The sequence below is a fragment of the Zingiber officinale genome, chromosome 3B (assembly GCF_018446385.1).
Source record: "Zingiber officinale cultivar Zhangliang chromosome 3B, Zo_v1.1, whole genome shotgun sequence".
Classification (NCBI taxonomy): domain Eukaryota; kingdom Viridiplantae; phylum Streptophyta; class Magnoliopsida; order Zingiberales; family Zingiberaceae; genus Zingiber; species Zingiber officinale.
In genome coordinates, this window is record NC_055991.1 from 72,470,002 (window position 1) to 72,485,055 (window position 15,054).

The window sequence follows — 15,054 nt, forward strand, 5'->3', positions numbered from 1 at the left end:
ACGGCCGTGTAGATCTACACGGCCTGAACTGCCTTAGCCTCTGGAAATCTGGCATGGCCGTGTGATGCACACGGCCTGCTTCCTTCCCTGCCACTGAGAACCTTACACGGCCGTGTGAGACACACGGCCGAGACTTCTCCTGTCTCTAGAAAACTCACATGGCCATGTGATGCACACGGCCTAGGCTTCTTCTCATGTTTGGGTTCTTCAGATCCTTGCACGGTCGTGTGAGGTTCACACGGCCATGACCACTTCGTTTCCTGCTGCAGCCTTCTGGCCCGTGATCTCCACACGGCCTGGGCAACCCCCCAGAGCAGGGCAGTGCGTGGTTCAGGTAGGGCACCTTCTTCCCTTGCTTTACTCACAGATTTGGCTTCGAACCAAAATCTTCTCCAATTTCGACTCCTGTGTACAGAAAATGCACAAAAGTAGATCTCCGAACAAAAAGAGTAAATATGCTAAAAAGGAAAGCTGAAAGTACGAAAATGCATAGATCAAGCATGTTCAAAGTATGTGAATGTGCGTCAAAACATGCCAATAAGTGTACACAATCTACGCACATCAATGGCGCTAAATCAACAGTTTTGTAGAAGTCATCAATTCTGAAGGCACTGCTACAGGCATCAAGGAGGGCCGCTCAAGAGTGTTGGTGGTGGCATCACTGCCCGCTACTCGACTAGCTTCTTCTTCATCAGTCTGTGCTTCAGAAGTCCCAACCAGCAATAGCCCATGGCTCTCTAGCTCGACAACACCATGAGCTTCTAGCTCTTTATCGGTTAACTTAGTGAAGTCGCTGAGTAAAGTCCTAAGCATCACTTTTGCTACAAAAAAATGGAAAAAAAATAGTGGAAAAGTGGCTCACCAAAAGTGCAAGGCAGTCGGCCTCAGACAGGACTCAGCCCAAACATATTCAATACGCCTCCAGCAGCATCTTATGAATGTCATATTTCAAATCGATCAATTCTGCGGCATCTTGGAGATAGGCTGATTCCCATCGATATTTTCCCAGTCAGTGCGGGAGGGGGGCTCAGTAGATCCATTTGCCAACCAGTCGGGAAAATGGGTCGGTCAGGGAGTTGAACATAAAAGTAGTGGGATTTCCAGTCCTTATTAGAGGAGGATATCTTATCAAAATAAACAGTGCCCACTCGGGCTTGGAAGAGAAAGACATCCGGCTCAGACTGTTTGAGATAATAAAAGTAATGAAAAATACAATGATGAAGAGGGATCCTGTACAATCATAAAAGCACCATAACCCCACACACAACCTAAACGAGTTTGGTACTAACTATTGCAAAAGAATGTAAACCCTATAGACGACTATCCTGAGACGTTCGATCAAGGGCTGGAGAAAACAAGATTCAATCCGAACCGTCAAAATATGAAAAGGTGGTTGTCACATCGAATCTCAATAATTGCCTGCCACATCAAATAGTCGGCGGTAGAGAATCACAACACGTGACATTCACTCACAAGTGACATTAATAAGAAATGGAAATGATCAGCAAGTGCATAATGAAAAAATATGCACGACATGCTTTGCATTAATGACAAAGGATTTGAACGATTTCCTAAAAATTAGGATGACATCATCAGTAATTAAAAGACACTATAAGGATGGGAGACCTCTCTGGAAAGGGATCAGAAAACAAATAACAAACAGCGGATCAGAAAACAAATAACAAATAGCTAAGTGTAAGGGCAGTAAGTTTTCTTAAAAGTTGTAAGGGTAGAAATTGTTCAAGACAAGTGGCAACTTAGATAGCAAAATGCCTTGTCAGGAAGAACAGTTGCGAAGAACACTGAGTGTCCAGTCAGTCGGACTTACAGCCTCCTTCGACTAGACTTGATAGGAAGGCTTATGATACAGTGACAAAGATGCCCCCCTCCAAAAAAAATTGAGTCAAAGTAGCGAAGACCAGCTAATGTGGAGGTCAAATTCAAATGGTCAAAGTTACAGAGTTAGATAGACCCGAAGACCGGACCAAGCAGTGTTTGGCCGAGCGGGAGCGTAGAGCCAGTCGGATGCGAAGGGTCGACCAGACCATCCGATCGGCATTCCTCCGTACCTTGCATATGAAGTCGAGAGGCAAACACTTAGTTATCGGGCCCATCATCTTTACCGATCAGATAGTTTGGGTCGATGGACACAATGTGTCTCTCCAACAATATGTGAGCAGAGGGAAGAACAGGTCAGTAGTTGCATTCTATATGGATGAGCTGACAATATCCCAGTCGAGTGGCAGTTGATCGATCCACAGTGGGGCCCACATATATTTCATATCGTACTATTTTGGAAGTTTATGCCAGAAAGGACAGAGAATGTCCTATAAGCAAATCGTACTATAAAAACTTCTAGATTGTCACATCACAAATATTTGTATGCTCACTTAAATAAAAGTATCAGGGACACTTTTGACTTTTCTTTTCTTAGGAAGGCTTTAGAAAACATGCATATACTTTTGGATGCATGCATAGAAGTTATAGTGATACTATAAAAGGGGGTCTCTATCTACAAGCAGAGGTATGTGATGCTCCATTATTCTACGCGTTCTTTGCTACTACTTACTTCTACTATTCTCTCCTCCCGAATCAAGTACTGACTTGAGCGTCGAAGGACCTACACCAGTGACCCCTTCCCTGGCCCAGCACTAACGCTCCTTGTGTTATAGGATACCATGGAGTTTTCATCCAATCAATAACAGAACTACGTTCCCAACTAACCATCTTCTTAGCTTTCAGACAGGATCAAGGTCTAAAGATGATGTTAAGTATTTGTACTTTAATACCTAAACCTCTAATTTCTTACAAATATTGAACCATATATAATTGTACACACAAACCAAAGTTAAACATACCAAAGATCCATGAATATCGATTAGTTATATCTCGATGACCATTCCTACCATGTTCCTAAAGTCATCTGCCCGCATTGTAGCCTCTATGTGAGAGTGGATATGCTCGGTAGATGCATTTGCCAGCCAGTAGGGAAAATGGGCTGGTCAGGAAGTTAAACATAAAAGTAGTGAAATTTCTAGCTCGTATTGGAGGAGGACATCTTATCAAAATAAATAGTGCCCACTCAGGCTTAGAGGAGAAAGACGCTTGGCTCAGACTATTTAGGATAATAAAAGTAATGAAAAATACTAGGATGAAGAGGGATCCTATACAATTGGAAAAGCACCATAACCCCACACAACAACCTAAACAAGTTTGGTACTAACTATTGTAAAGGAATGTGGAAATATCTATAGACTTCTAAAAAGAAAGGAGGTATTGGAAAGTGAAGACTAGTGTACAATTGGTCCTTAAAGAAAATGATGAAGCCATCAAGAGGCGTGTGGGGACAATCATATGCCAAAGGAATAGTGATTTGGTGATCAGAAGGAATATGATAAGTTATTTTCATTTGATCCACTTCATCGCCATTAAAATCCAATGAAGTGGAGGTGCACCACAGTCCCGAGATAGCAAGAGGAGGAGGAGAAGGAGGAGAGTGTACCATATGAAGGAAGATGAAGATCAAATATCGAAACAAGAAAGAAGAGAGGACTTATTAAAAGAGAATCGCCGACGATGAACAGAGAGCAAGGAGCTAGGAAGCGAATGAGGGTGAAGACGAAGGCGATACAATGAAGAGAGAAATAAGGGCTTTAAAAACCCGATCGACGGCTATCCTGAGCCATCCGATCAAGGGCTGGGGAAAACGAGCTTTGATCCGAACCGTCAAAGTTTAAAAAGGTGGCTATCACATCGAATCCCAACAGTTGCCTATCACATCAAATAGTTGGCGATAGAGGATCACGGCAAATGACATTCACTCACAGGTGACATTAATGAGAAATGGAAATGATCAATAGGCGCATAATGAAAAAGCATGCATGGCATGCTTTGTATTAAAGGAAAAGGATTTGAGTGAGTTTCTAGAAATCAAGATGATGTCATCAGCAATTAAAAGACACTATAAGTATGGGAGACCTCTCGGGAAAGGAATCAGTAAACAAATATCAAACAACTAAGTGTAAGGGCAGTAAGTTTTCTTAGAAGTTGTAAGTGCAGTAATTGTTCAAGACGAGTGGCGGCTCAGATAGCAAAATGCCTGGTCGGGATGAAGAGTTGGGAGAATGCTAAGTGTCCAGTCAGACAGACTTGTAGCACCTTCGACTAGACTTGAGGGGAAGGCTTGTGATACAGTGACAAGATGGCCCCTCCAAAAAAGTGGGTTAAAGCGGTGAAGACCGGCTGATGTGGAGGTCAAAGTAAAATGGTTAAAGTCACAGAGTCAGACGGACTCGAAGACTGGACCAGGCAATGTTTGGTCGAGCAAGATCGCAGAGTCGATCGGACGCGAAGGGACGACCAGACCGTCCAATCAGTCATCCTCTGTACTTTATAGATGAAGTCGAGAGGCAAACACTATGTTACTCGGCCCGCCGTCTTTGTCGATCGGACAGTCTGGGCCGATTGGACATAGTGTGCCTCTCCAACAATATATAAGCCGAGGGAAGAACAGGTCAGAAGTTGCATTCTATACGGCCAAGCTAACAATATCCTAGTCGAGTGCACAGCGAAACCCACATACTCTTTGGAAGTTTGTGTCGAAAAGGATAGAGAATGTCCTGTAAGCAAATCGTACTTTAGAAACTTCTATCTTGTCACATCATAAAGATTTGCATGCTCACTTAAGGAAAGGTATTAAGGATGTTGGAACCCCGTGATAGTTTTGATGTGATCAACCAAGTTAAATTAGGTCCTGTTATGTTTTGATCCTAGTGTCTAAGTGTGCAGGAGCTTAGTAACACAAGAAGTCAAGTGGAAGACGTAGCTAGCAAGAAGAATTTGACCGATCATTTTCAAGTAAGACAGATTGCTAATTATCCTACAGACATTGTCTTTATTTATTGCTGACTCGAGCAAGCATGCATCATTGTCTTAGTTCCACCATTATCATTATCATCCTCAAATCGTATTCATCTAGGTCATTTAGAAATTAGAATAGAATATATAAATTTTGTTAGACTCATAAGTGCTTCGCCCAATTCTTTCGATTTGGATTCCTTCATATGTTGCTAAAGAAGAGCAAACTATGAAAGAATGGATGAACCAACCAATATTTAATCTAATAGTAAACTCTAAACTAAATTCACCAAGCATAATATTATAATAATAATAATAATAATAGTAGGAGTGATTTAACTTAGTTAAAATGAAAATAAGACTCCTTTTTTTTTTGTAAATCATCAAATGAGCTTTCATCTTTATTTTTTTTATCAAAATAATGTCTTATCCTATGAGTTCTATTTATAAAATGACATAGCTGTCTTTAAGTATACTATTCATAAGGATGAAGCTAGGGGGAGATGGGGGTGGTAGCCCTCTCAAGACATTATTATCTATTGCCACACATATTAAAATTATGAACCAGCCTGTCAATTGTATGAACATGATAAATTCGTATTATAACAGCTACGTAACTGTAGGAGCTACGATTTTACATAATTGTTACCGTATTATAACAGTTATAATTTTATAATTACAATCTGAATATTATTGAACAAGATAAGTATATATTGTAATAGTTATGAAATTATAATTGTTATAACTATGGTAGTTTTTTGAAACTATAACTACTATAACTATGGTAGCAACTATAAAAATCATAATTACTATAACATTATAGTAATTATGATTTTATAGTTGCTACAATATAGATTTATCTTGTTTATATAATTGTCGATCAATTGAAGATTTAATACGTATAATAATATCAAATAATGTACTTGAGGGTAATTGTATTATTTTATAAGAAAATTAGTGGGATGTAGTGCACATATGATAAAAAAGGAAAATAGAGACGCGATAGCAAAAAAAATAAAAAAGGGCACTCTTGATTTTTGCCTATTTAACTTTATTATAGTCGTTCTTCCATCTTAATTAGGCAAGCAAATGCAGGTAGCATTTGTTCTTCAAGCCTCATAAAGGCAGTAGGGGGCACCCTCATGCTGCACCCACAACTTCCTATTTAACAACTTCAACCCCAACTTTAATGCCTCAAAATTTAGGTTGATATGTACCTATTCAATTCCACACAATTGAGAGTTTTGGGGACTACCTAATAGTACAATCGATCATCTATAAAATAACGCAACTCCACACAATTGAAAGTTTAAGGGACTACCAAATAAATCTCCACAAATATAACTAAACTACTTAATAGTACAATCGATCAATCTATAAAATAACGCATGTGGGGAGATCGAAGAGGCTTGCAAATTCATAGTAGAGCCACTCTAGTAGCGGTTGTAAAGGAGTTAATGTAGTTCGCTTTAAGTCCGAGCTAATTTCGACACAAACTTAGTTATACTTTACTATCAAACTCATCACAATGCCCACCACCTGGGTTTCTGAGTTATTCACGAGCTCTGAATTTCACCGAATTTGTTCACAATAAATAGCTTGCATGGAACATACAATTCCATTCACTTCAACTAATCTGATGGAGGTAGTTAGCGCCATGAAACTCGACCAAGCCTTTCGTTTTTCCTTCTTCAGGCTCAGCCTCTTCGCCCTGCTCGCCTCTCCTGCTGCAGCACAACTCTCTCCGGGCTTCTACTCTTTCTCATGTCCGAATGCAGAGCTGCTCGTGAGGGGTGCGGTTCGGTCGGCGTCCGCGATGGACTCCACGGTTCCGGCGAAGCTCCTTCGGCTGCTCTTCCATGATTGCCTAGTCGAGGTTGGTCGTCCAATTGTTAGTCGATGCGATGAATAGTCGTGACTCGTGGCTTTGTAGGGGTGCGATGGGTCAGTGTTGGTGCAAGGGAACGGAGCGGAGAGTAGCGATCCCGCGAATAAGTCGCTAGACGGGTTCTATGTAGTCGAGTCCGCTAAGAGACTATTAGAGATATGGTGCCCGGGGACCGTCTCTTGTGCTGATATCCTTGTCCTCGCTGCGAGAGATGCCGTGGGACTGGTATTTTTTTTTCGATATCGAGTTCAAATTTCAAAAAAAAAAAAACTAAAAAATTATATAATTATTTGAAAAATTTATAGTCGGGAGGCCCTTCGGTCGAGGTTCCGTTAGGGAGAAGAGATGGCATTGTTTCATCGGCTTCGGATGTGAGACCAAACATGGTGGATACGGTCTTTTCCCTCGACCAAATGATGCAACACTTCGCCGCGAAGGGATTGTCGATCGATGACCTTGTCGCTCTTTCCGGTAATTTCTTTAACCCTACTCTCTAATTACCAACACAATCTAAGTTCCTCTTTTTTTTTATTTATCAAAATCTAGATTGCATGACTTAGGATTTTGTTTAATGTTCACTTCGAGTGATTGTCGATTGATGACCTTCATCCCTTCTACGAACTTTTACAATCATCGTAATATCTTATTAATTATAACACTTTCAAATTTAAAAACTCACATAATTAGTCTTAGCTTTTACTGGACTAATTTTAGAGACTTCTTAGCCTCTGTTTGGATGAGGTGAGGTAAGGTTCATTAATGGAAGGGATGGAAGGGGAAGGAAGGGAAAGGAAGGGAAAGTAATATATTTATCTTACCCTTGTTTGAAAGGGAGGAAAAGTTTATGTGAGAGGAAAGGATGGAATGAAGGTTAAATATACAAATTTATAAAAATATCCTCTTATTTTTTTAATAAATCTGCATGTGAAAAAATAAATAAGTATATAATTGTAATAATTTCTCCTTACCCTTCCTTATACCTCAATTTGGGGTGTAAGGAATTTCGCTTATTCCTGAGCATGCAAGGGGAAACTTTACCCTTCTCTCCCCTTCCCCTTCATAGCTCACTCTCTCCCAAACAAGGATAAAAATTCATTTTACCTATGTTTACCTTTTCCTCCCCTTTACTCACCTCCTCCCAAAAGGGTTAAATTCGAAGTACACACTAAAAAATAGAACAATAAATATTCGTTCCATTTAAAATTCCTCGTCCTCTAAATGCTTTACCATTGCACCTAGGATTGTTGATAAATAACATCGCTAATCATTCACATAACTTTCCTCCCTGTGTGTGAGGTGCCCACACCATCGGTTCCTCGCACTGCCGGACATTCGGCGACAGGTTCCAGCAAACTTCGAACGGAAGCCTGGTGCCCGCCGACAACTCCTTGGACAGCAACTACGCCATGGAGCTCGCCAACAAGTGTTTTGCCGGTGCAAGCGACAGCACTAGCGTCGCCAACGACCCAGTGACTCCCTCGACGTTCGACAACCAATACTATGCCAATCTGCTGGCCAACAAGGGCCTCCTCCACTCGGACTCAATTTTAGTCACTGATCTAAGGACAAAGAGTAGGGTTCAGGCCTTCGCACAGAGCCAGGAGAAGTTCTTTGAGAGCTGGGCCGACTCGTTCGTGAAGCTCTCGACGGTCGGCGTCAAGACTGGGGATCAAGGCCTGATCAAGGTCTCATGCACAAGTATGTGATATAAGTAGTATTGTCTCGAGCAAAGTTGATGTAAGTGTTTGATATACTTCTTATCGTTTAAAGGGGCAAAGCCTCCTCCCGAGTATGTAATATATCATAAAATATTTAAAAGAGTAATTAAAATTGAGCAAAAATTAAAAAGACGTCTCTTTTTATTAGAATTGTGAAAAAAAGGGTTTCATTTATTTTTCGAAATTGTTTTTATTTTTAGGATGTTACACTAGTACGATCTAGAGTTGTCAGACAATTATAACAGTGACATAATACAAATTAGTATTTAATACGGAATGTTAATAAACCAATCCAAAAGTGATATTAAAGTCAAAAATAAAAATAAGATGGTAGTCAGTGAAGTCAAAATAAAAATAAGACGGTAGTCAGTCATTTTTATTAGGACTTAATTCCTCACTCAATATTAAGATTTTCGATATAAGGGCATTCAACTTAAGAGTCAGTCGTGCTTAAAGAATCAAGTGCTCCACTAATGAGAAATTAGCCGGTACAAAGGTCAATCAAAATTATGACCCATACAATATATCCGGCTAGCCCAAAGGCGAGACTTCGCTCCCCAATATTACTTATCAGATCTTCAACATGAGCTTATGAGTATATTGTCGATCGGACTTATGGTTGGTCGGACTTATGAGATTCAACTCTCCCTTCAAAGGGTAAAATACATAAGGTTATTCTCATTACAAAGCCGGTAAGACATAGAGACGGTCGAGATGCCTCATTCGTCAAAGTATCCCGTTGGGCTATATTCCAGGAGAATGCTCAAGATAAAATGCATAAGGATATTCTCATTACAAAGTCGGTCAGACATAGAGACAGTCAGGATGCCCCGTTCATCCAAGTATTCGGTCGGGCTATATTCCATGAGATAACATTGTTAGAGAATCGCAACATATTGTCAGAATAATAATTATTTGTCGGTCCCTTGGAGGCTAGCAAGAGGGGGTGAATTGCTCTGCACAAAAATTAAACACCTTTCCTAATCTTTACAGCTTAATTAAAACTAACACTTGCATAAAATGAATTAACAAACTAATTAAAAGATAGAGGCACAAAAGGATTACTTGGTTTGCAATCAGGGGATTGTTAATCTTGTTGACTTTTTTGGGCCGCAAAAACCGCTTTTTGCGTTGCGGAAACCTTGAAATTCTCATGCCACCGGATCCGTGCGAAGATTAAAATTTCGTAAAAAACTTTCACGTACGAGTTTTCTAAGCCTAGATCTACTTTAGATCTACAAGATAAGAATTTACCCTTGATGCGAAGCCCTTCGCTTAATCCCGCTCGTCCAAGGTTCGCCGGATCTCGAGAGTTTCAAAGTAGATACTCCTCTATGTGTATCCACACATGCAAGAGATGGAGAAGAAATCCTGAGTGTGCTAGCACTCCAAGAAGTCTCGGCCAAAGAGGAGGAGAGGGAGAGAAGGTTGAGAGCTTGAGGAAGAAGAAGGAGGTTTCAACACAAAATGAAACTTACCCCTTTAATTGATGTGGCCGACCACATTAAGAGGGATTATAACCTCCATGGAATGCCAAGAGTCACAACTCTTGATAACTCCCATGAGGTGGCATCCCACTTAAGCAACCATAATGATGTGGAGCATCATCATTGGTCCACTCTTTGCCAACTCATCAATGAGGTGGCATATGGTCAAGTCAAACTTGACCCTTCATCTTCCTCTCAAGTCAAGTCAAACCTGACCACTTCTCTCCCTTGGTTGATCTAATCTAACCATTGGTTCAAGTCAATTTTAATTTAATGAATCTCTATTCATTGAATTAAATTAATTAAATGAGTCTAAGTCCAAATTAGACTCACTTAACACATGAACCAAATTGAGTCCAACTCAATTAGCTTAATTTGGATTACTCTTAATCCAATTTGGTTCATCACATGAATCTAATCCTTTATGTTCATCAAATGAACCTAATCTCCATCTAATTACCTTTTGTGTGTGACCCTATAGGTTCTTATAATGTTGGGAATGCTCCTAAACCCATTTAGAAGAATAAGTAATGAGCGGTATCTAGCAACACATTATTACTACCCAAGTTATAAGAATGTTGAGATCCAACATCACCTTGTGACTACTAATTGTGACTCTTCACAATATATGACATTGTTCTTCTATCCTAGACATCTAGATTGATCAATATGAGGCATAGACCGTGTCATCCTCTAATCAATCTAAATCTTGAACTCCAAGTAGACTCACTCAATCAAATGAGCTCAATATCTGATATTGACTCATTTGGGCATAGCCATACACTTCGTGGTCTCACTCTATCAAGAATATCGATGTCACTCCCTCCATATAGGAGGGATAAATCCCATCTACATCACTCACATCCCTCCGCATAATTTGTTACATACCCAGGAATCGCCTTTATAGTTCACCCAGTTACGGGTGACGTTTGACGAAGCCAAAGTATGTAACTCCTTATGTAGGGAACCATGGTGACTTCAGGTCCAAGGACTAATAGTCATACTAATAGCCACATGAGAAAGTATATGACACTCATATAACGATCCATGATACTTTCTCATGGTGGGTCATTCAATATACATTCTCCAATGCATACCCATGTGTCAACTTGATATCTCCATACCCATGACTTGCGAGATCAAGTCGAGTTGACCAACATGCTAGTCTCGTCGCATTAACATTGTCCTTGAATGCTAATACTTGACTAGGAATGATTAAGAGTAGTGTTCCCTATATCATCTCACTATCAATTCAACTAACCGATTGATATAGGTAAAAACCTTCTACTCAAGGACGCTATTATACTTAGTTATTTGGCACCAATACAAGTAAGCATAATAACCATAAACAAATGCCTTTATATATATAAGAATATGATACAACGAGTCCATACAACAATCATCAAATGATTGACTCTAGGGCTCTAACTAACAATCTCCCACTAGCACTAGTGCCAATCAGTATAGGCTCTAAGGCCCAAAGACCTAGTGTGACCATCATGCTTTCTCTGTGCCAAAGCCTTGGACAAGGGATCTGCGATGTTAGACTCAGTGGGTACTCTGCAAATCTTCACATCTCCTCTATCGATGATCTCTCGAATGAGATGGAAGCGTCGTAGTATGTGTTTGGTCCGCTGGTGTGAGCGAGGTTCCTTAGCCTGTGCTATTGCTCCATTGTTGTCACAATAGAGCTCTATGGGATCAACTATGCTAGGAACCACCCCAAGTTCAGTAATGAACTTGTGGATCCAAACTGCCTCCTTTGCTGCTTCTAATGCAGTAATATACTCGGTCTCTGTTGTAGAATCAGCGACTGTGTCCTGCTTCAAACTCTTCCAGCTCACAGCACCACCATTTATGCAAAACACGAACCCAGACTGCGATCGATAATCTTCCTGGTCAGTTTGGAAGCTAGCATCACTGTAACCCTTTACAGCTAGCTCGTCATCGCCTCCATATATCAAGAAATATTATTTAGTCCTTCTCAAGTACTTAAGAATATTCTTGACCGCTATCCAGTGGCTTTCACCTTGATCTGACTGGTATCCGCTCGTCATGCTCAAAGCATATGAGACATCAGAACGAGTACATAGAATGGCGTACATGATAGATCTTATGGCTGAAGCATAAGGGATCTGATCCATGCGGTCTCTCTCCTCTCTAGAAGAGGGACCTTGAGTCTTCGAAAGACTCACACCATTTAACATCGGCAGAAATCCCTTCTTGGAGTTCTGCATGACAAACCATAGGAGTAGCTTGTCAATATATGTACTCTAACTTAGGCCAAGCAACCTCTTAGATCTATCTCTATAGATCTGTATGCCTAGAATGCGGGTGGCTTCACCTAAGTCCTTCATTGAGAAACAAGTCCCTAACCAAGTCTTTACAGATTGTAGCAAAGGGATGTCATTCCCAATGAGTAGTATATCATCCACATATAATATAAGGAAGGCAACTGTGTTTCCTACAACCTTCTTGTAGACACAAGACTCATCTTCATTCTTGATGAAACCAAACTGTTTGATTGCATCATCGAATCGAAGATTCCAGCTCCGAGAAGCTTGCTTTAGTCCATAAATGTACCTATGCAGCTTGCATACTCTACTAGTATGCTGTGGATCTACAAAACCCTCAGGTTGTGTCATGTACACATCCTCGAGCAGGTTTCCATTCAGAAATGCAGTTTTGACATCCATCTGCTAGATCTCATAATCGTGGTACGCTGCAATAGCATGCATGATCCGAACGGATTTAAACATCGCTACTGGGGAAAATATTTCATCATAGTCAATACCATGAATTTGCTTGAAACCTTTAGCTACCAAACGACCCTTATAAATAAGTCCATCCATGTCAGTCTTTCTCTTAAAGACCCACTTACACCCAATGGGTTTGACCCCTTCAAGTGGATCAACTAAAGTCCATACTTGGTTGGTGTACATGGATTCCATCACGGATCTCATGGCATTTAGCCATTTCTCGGAATCTGGACTCATCACAGCTTCCTGATAGGAGGTAGGCTCATCCTCAATGAGCACAACGTCATCATGGTCAGACAAGAGAAATGAGTATCTCTCAGGCTGACGACGTACCCTATCATATCTGCGAAGAGGTAGGTCTACTTGAACTGGTTGTGATTCCTCAACTCCTTGTGGAACAACATCATCCACAACACTTTGTGGTTCCAATTCAACTTTCATCGAGGCTTCAGTGCTATGGTTCACATCTTGAACTTCTTCAAGATCGAACGTACTCCCACTAGTCTTTCTAGAAACAAAATCCCTTTCTAGAAATACCCCAGTCTTAGCCACAACTATCTTCTGTTGACTGGGAATGTAGAAGTATATCCCTTCGTTTCCTTGGGATATCTAATAAAATAGCACTTATCGGATTTGGGTCCTAGTTTGTCCGAGACTTGACGTCGAATGTAAGCCTCACAACCCCAAATCCTCATAAAAGACACCTGGGCATCTCTCCCAGTCCATATCCTATATAGTGTCTTTATTACAGCCTTAGATAGAACTCGGTTGAGAATGAAGGCTGCTATGTCTAGAGCATAGCCCTAAAGATACATAGGAAGATCTGTGTGACTCATCATAGACCGTACCATATCTAATAAGATATGATTCCTCCTTTCGGATACATCATTCCACTGTGATGTTCCAGGAGGAGTGAGTTGAGTTAGAATCCCACACTCAGCTAGATAGTCACAAAACTCATGGCTAAGGTATTCACCACCTCGATCTGATTGAAGTATCTTAATACTTTTGTCAAGTTGGTTTTGTACTTCATTCTTGAATTCTTTGAACTTTTCAAAGGATTCTGACTTATGTGTCATTAGGTACACATAACCATATCTACTGATGTCATCAGTAAATGTAATGAAGTACCTATAACCACCTCTGATAGCGACATTGAAAGGGCCACATACATCATTATTTATAAGTCCTAACAAGTCAGTCGCTCTCTCGCTGTGTCTACTAAAGGGAGTCTTGGTCATCTTGCACAGTAGGCATGACTTGCATGTCTCATAAGATTCAAAATCAAATGAGTCCAACAAACCATCCTTATGGAGCTGGGATAAGCGTTTGTCATTTATATGACCTAAGCGACAGTGCCAGATATAAGTTTGGTTCATGTCATTTGACCTGAACCTCTTGGTACTTATATTATAGATAGGGTTCTCAAGGTCTAGAATATAGAGTCCGTTCATCAGAGGTGCACTACAATAGAAAATATCATTTAAATAAACTGAACAATATTTGTTCTTTATTATAAATGAAAAACCTTTCTTGTCCAAACAAGAAACTAAAATTATGTTCTTAGTTAAAGCAGGCACATAACAACATTCATCTAATTCTAATACAAGCCCAGAAGGCAGAGATAGATGATAAGTTCCTACAGCAACAACAGCAACAACTCGTGCTCCATTGCCTACGCGTAGGTCCACCTCGCCCTTCGTCAATGCCCTGCTATTTCTCAGCGCCTGCACATTAGTACAAATGTGAGAAGCACATCCGGTATCTAATACGCATGATGAAGAAATAGATAGATTGACTTCTATAACATAGATACCTGAAGTGGAAGTCTCACTTCTCTTCTTCTTAAGATCTTCCAGGTACACTTTGCAGTTCCTCTTCCAGTGTCCCAACAGCAGGTAGCATCCTTGGTGATCCATCCTTTGGGTTTCAGTGCCTTGCCTTTGCCCTTGGCTTGGGACTTTTCCTTACCTTTAGGCTTGCCCTTGCCTTTTCCCTTTTGCACCATCAAAATGGAGTTGGGCTTAACCTTCTTAAGGTTAAGCTCAGCAGTTCTTAACATGCTAAGCAGCTCAGGCAGTGGCTTGTCAATTTCGTTCATATTATAATTTAGAACGAATTGACTATAGCTATCTGGCAAGGATTGCAAGATCAGATCAGTGGCCAGCTCTTGGCCAAGTGGGAATCCCAACCTCTGTAGGTTTTCTATGTACCCAATCATTTTGAGTACATATGGGCCTACGGGAGTCCCATCTTGCATCTTGCACTGAAACAGTGCCTTAGAGATCTCGAATCTCTCGTGCCTCGCTTGTACTTAATATAGTTGACTAAGATGTTCAACCATA

General features: G+C 40.5%; 1 protein-coding gene across 1 annotated transcript; it reads left to right on the forward strand.

Annotated features, from left to right (window-relative positions):
• Nucleotides 1-6,199: 6,199 nt before the first annotated feature.
• Nucleotides 6,200-8,595, forward strand: LOC122056545 (peroxidase 18-like). Its single transcript, XM_042618542.1, has 4 exons — nucleotides 6,200-6,733; nucleotides 6,791-6,970; nucleotides 7,051-7,216; nucleotides 8,042-8,595. Exons 1-4 carry the CDS (start codon nucleotides 6,461-6,463, stop codon nucleotides 8,449-8,451), a joined length of 1,029 nt encoding a protein of 342 aa, XP_042474476.1. The 5' UTR covers nucleotides 6,200-6,460; the 3' UTR covers nucleotides 8,452-8,595.
• Nucleotides 8,596-15,054: the final 6,459 nt, after the last annotated feature.